This window comes from Eucalyptus grandis, chromosome 8, assembly GCF_016545825.1.
Source record: "Eucalyptus grandis isolate ANBG69807.140 chromosome 8, ASM1654582v1, whole genome shotgun sequence".
NCBI classification, from domain to species: Eukaryota; Viridiplantae; Streptophyta; class Magnoliopsida; order Myrtales; family Myrtaceae; genus Eucalyptus; species Eucalyptus grandis.
This window is the reverse complement of record NC_052619.1, coordinates 49,354,086-49,358,360: the sequence shown is the minus strand read 5'-3', so window position 1 is coordinate 49,358,360 and position 4,275 is coordinate 49,354,086. Positions and strand designations below refer to the sequence as shown.

General features: G+C 44.5%; 1 protein-coding gene across 1 annotated transcript; it reads left to right on the top strand.

Moving 5' to 3' along the window:
- Positions 1–683: 683 nt before the first annotated feature.
- LOC104414882 (stem-specific protein TSJT1-like) lies at positions 684–3,960 on the top strand. Its single transcript, XM_010026095.2, has 5 exons — positions 684–1,103; positions 2,043–2,283; positions 2,368–2,488; positions 2,645–2,754; positions 3,590–3,960. Exons 1-5 carry the CDS (start codon positions 901–903, stop codon positions 3,623–3,625), a joined length of 711 nt encoding a protein of 236 aa, XP_010024397.2. The 5' UTR covers positions 684–900; the 3' UTR covers positions 3,626–3,960.
- Positions 3,961–4,275: the final 315 nt, after the last annotated feature.

The window sequence follows — 4,275 nt, the reverse complement described above, 5'->3', positions numbered from 1 at the left end:
CTCTTAGTAACATTGATATCCATTATGATGGTATACTTACGAAACACTTTGGATCGAGGCGAAGCTGCTATTCCAAATCATCATGTGTTATATCTGAGATAGACAAGAAGGGCATTCTTTTTTTCGTCAGTTACTTTTATTAAAAATATCAGGATACATTTAAAATATTAAAACTTATAAATAATATGATCAAAGCTTTACGTTAACTCTTCATATCTCATTCTCATCCCTTTCAGTCAAGCAGCATAATTCAAGATTCAAATGGTAACTTTAGAAGTATACAAATTCTTATAAACAAATAAACTAGAAATTTTTTTTCTTCTTTCTTTTTTTTTTTTTTTTTTGAAATCACAACAATCAAAAACGAGAAAAAGAAAAGAAAAGATTAAAAAAAAAGAAAAAGCATACACCACACCGGACAAGGCGAGTCGAAGAGTCGAGTGCGCGCGGGTCCAGAGGGGTTGCACCGTGCAACCGGCGCACCCGATCCCTGTCCCCCCGGGCCGGGTGGCACAACATCGTAATAATGCCCTCGAATAAAGACAAGGCAACTTGCGTGGGTCCCGCCATCGAAAACCCCCATACACGTCCACATCTGCCGCGCCAGGATCATCGCCCTCCGCTCCACATGCCCCGCCCCCCTCCCAACCAAAAAAAAAAAAAAAAAAAAAAAGAGTAAGAAATCATCGCCGCCGCGCCGAATTACCATCTTGCCCCTCCCCCAATCCTCCCCCTTCTATAAAGCGCAGGCCTCCTCCTCCGCCTTCCTCCTCCATTCCTCCTCCCATCTCCGTTCACTGCGTATTTTGCGTTCGAAGTCCGGAGAGATCGGTCGGGCGGTCCGTTTAGTTCGAGTTAGCGTAGCGTAGAGCGAGCGAGCGAGAGAGAGAGAGAGAGAGAATGTTGGGAGTGTTCAGCAGCTCGATCGTGTCGCCGCCGGACGAGCTGGTGGCCGCCGGCTGCCGGACGCCGTCGCCGAAGACGACGTCGGCGGAGCTCGTGCGGCGGTTCCTCCAGTCGAACGCCTCGGGCGTGTCCGTGCAGATCGGGGACGACGCGCAGCTGGCCTACACCCACCAGAACGAGTCCCTGCTGCAGCCCAGGTAAATAATCCCGCAAAAACCAAAAAAAAAACACCACGAGACGAAACGACCGGGGAGCGCGTCGAGCGACGCGCGATCTTGGCTCGAGACGACGACGGCGTCCGTCGGTCGAGTATGTTGAGATTAATCTCGCATCTCGACGTTAGCTTTGCCGGTCGACGGCGAATCCTGCATGCTTTTGGCTTAATTTCCATACGAGCGTAATTTTGCACGTTCGATAATGGCTCTCGGGAGTCGAGATTACTCAAATCTCGAAGGGAGATGCTCTGCTGTAATTCGAACACGACCATCGAAGCGACGTGGGATACGTCGCGTTCGGACCGAGCGGTTTAAAATGAACTAATATGATTTGCCAAAAACATGTTGTAGAGAGATTTACGCCGTTGAAATTCTGGGATGTTCTTGTTTTCCCCCCAGAGAATAGGAGAAGAGCGCCCATGAATTTTTTATGACAAACAATAAAGCAAAATATCAGGAGTAAATCTCGCTCGTCGATCTGTATGTCCTCATGATGTCGGATTTTTTTGCCGTCATTTGCGAAGGAATTTCGGCTTGGGTTTGTATTACTGGTTTGGTTTCAGGATGTCCATGGTGTAGGATCCTAGTTATAATAACCCCAGGAAAAAAGCTGATTTCTTTATGACTCTGGCCGGCCGCTTCGTGAGCCGGTTGGTTAGATCTTTGACTGGTAGTTTGAGTAATAATTCTATAGCTTTGAGGTGAAGTGATGGAAAAAAAAAAAAAAAGTCTCCTGTAATCATCACTTTTGGAATCTTGAGAGCTCGGAGTAGACTTGGGTGGCTGAAATTTAGACGCAGTTAAATCATTGTAAAGATTTCCACTTGTTGGATGGACTGTATCAATTATGGTTTTGCTCCCCGTCTTGAAGATTGGCTCTGTTCTGACGTAGTATTTGTTCTGTCGTGACTCGAATGGCAGGTCATTTGCGGTTAAAGATGAAATTTTTTGCTTGTTCGAGGGAGTACTGGACAACCTGGGCAGCCTCAGGCAACAATACGGGCTTGCCAAGTCCGCAAACGAGGTCGTCCTCGTCATCGAAGCGTATAAGGCGCTTCGCGACCGAGCTCCATACCCTCCCAACCACATGGTCGGCCACCTAAGCGGGAATTTCGCTTTCGTCGTCTTCGACAAGTCCACCTCCACTCTGTTCGTGGCTTCTGTAAGATGTTCTGTTTGACGAATTCTAGCGTTTGTTGAGGTAGGGTTGCTTTGAATTGTCGCTGACAGCTTTGCTAATTGACAGGATCAATATGGCAAGGTTCCTCTCTATTGGGGAATCACTGCTGATGGGTATGTGGCATTCGCGAATGATGCGGAGCTGCTCAAAGGTTCTTGTGGCAAGTCACTTGCTTCATTTCCTCAAGGTAAAGTCTAGGAACTGTACGTATAAATATAGTCCTCAAATAGTCCGCAATTTTGTAAATCAATAAGAAGTAGTCATGCTCTACGTGAGTAGTTTGCGCATTTCTTTGTTTCATGTTAAGGTGCTTCTCTTTGTTGATGGAATTATGATCGCGCAGGATGCTTCTTCTCCACCGCTGTTGGGGAAATAAGATGCTATGAGAATCCCAAGAATAAGATCACTGCAGTTCCTGCAAATGAAGAGGAGATCTGGGGAGCAACATTCAAGGTAAACTTATCTATAATAAGAAATTTTGACTTCTAAGAAATACTTATTAAGTTGGCCAGTGGAGCGACATTGGCGCAATAGTCTTGTCTATAATAAGAAATTTTGACTTCTAGGAAATACTTATTAAGTTGGCCAGTGGAGCGACATTGGTGCAATAGTCTTCCCGGCTACATATTAACCTGCATTATTCACCATAAGATTGTCTTAATAGCCCTAAGGAAACCATACGTCCTGTTTTTCATCGACCACATTGAAATCGAAGCCTGGAAGCTGCCTCATTTCATCATCTGCCCTTTGAAAAGGAGTCTGCTAGTAAATCTGTCATTCACTGACTACAGCTTTCTGGTGTGTGCTTCTTTGAAAAGGAGTCTGTTATTGGACCTGTCATTCACTGACTATAAGACGCTGGTGTGTGCTTAATGAGAATCATAGATGCTGCTTCTGAATAGCTTTGTGTTCCTGGAGCATATGATTGCTTAGGCAGTAAGAGTAAATTTAGTTGCATCACACGGTGAATCCAAAACACAAATTCCCTCTTCATATCGAGGGGGGGCCCCAGCGGAAGGTCCAACAAGGTAGACCTACCTTAAATTTATTGGCGATTGGGGTTGGTTGCATTTTTATCTGTTCCTTCACTAATTTTATGGATAATAACAAACGTGTGGGACTGCTTTGAGTCCCAGGTTGGTCCACCTAACATTGATTTTCGCTGGGTCAGTGTACCCATTTGTCCATAACAATCATAATCAGAAAGCAGAAACCTGAGCTCCTCCACGTAATGCGAATCATACACTCCACCGCACTGACATGTAAATTTGTGGGTGTTGAATTTCAGGTGGAAGGGCCAGCAGTTCTTGCAGCCAGAGAATGAGATGAAGCTGGGTTATCTTGTGATGTTGATGTTTGAAGATATGTACCCATCTGAGGAAGGAGAGAGAGACATGTTCGTGTGGCTTTTGGTGGTTCATGGTTCATAAGAGCCCAATGTAGATCCTACTGAGAGAGAGAGAGGGTGTAGGGTTGTGGAGATGTGTGAACTAAGTGGTCAGTTGGAGGGACAACTGCTGTAATCCTCTGTAACTTAGATTTGAGTTTTCCTCTTAAGCTGTTGCTTATTTGATTTTATCTTTTGACCAATGTACAGGTTACGGCTCTGCTGTCCCTTTGTGTCTAATAAAAGCTTTGGTTCAAAGTTCGTTTCTGTCATCTGCACTTCTTTTATTTGACTTCTTTTGTGCAGTTGCTTCGAGTGGATGATGATTAATATCATTGGACGAATAGGTGAAGTAGAGGTATACTGGGTGGTTCTTCAATGAAGCAGCACTAATTTCTTTCAGTGAAATCTTAAATTAATAAATGAGGTCTGTACTAGCTCCTAGTAAATGAGTATGGACCTCATAGACATTTTTGGCGAGCGCACTTAATGTCTTATGTCTTCTTCCATCCGCTAGATTGAAATTAGTTTTTGATTTTGAACTATAGTTTAGCTCAAACTAGATGAACAAAACATATGCAGGGGCG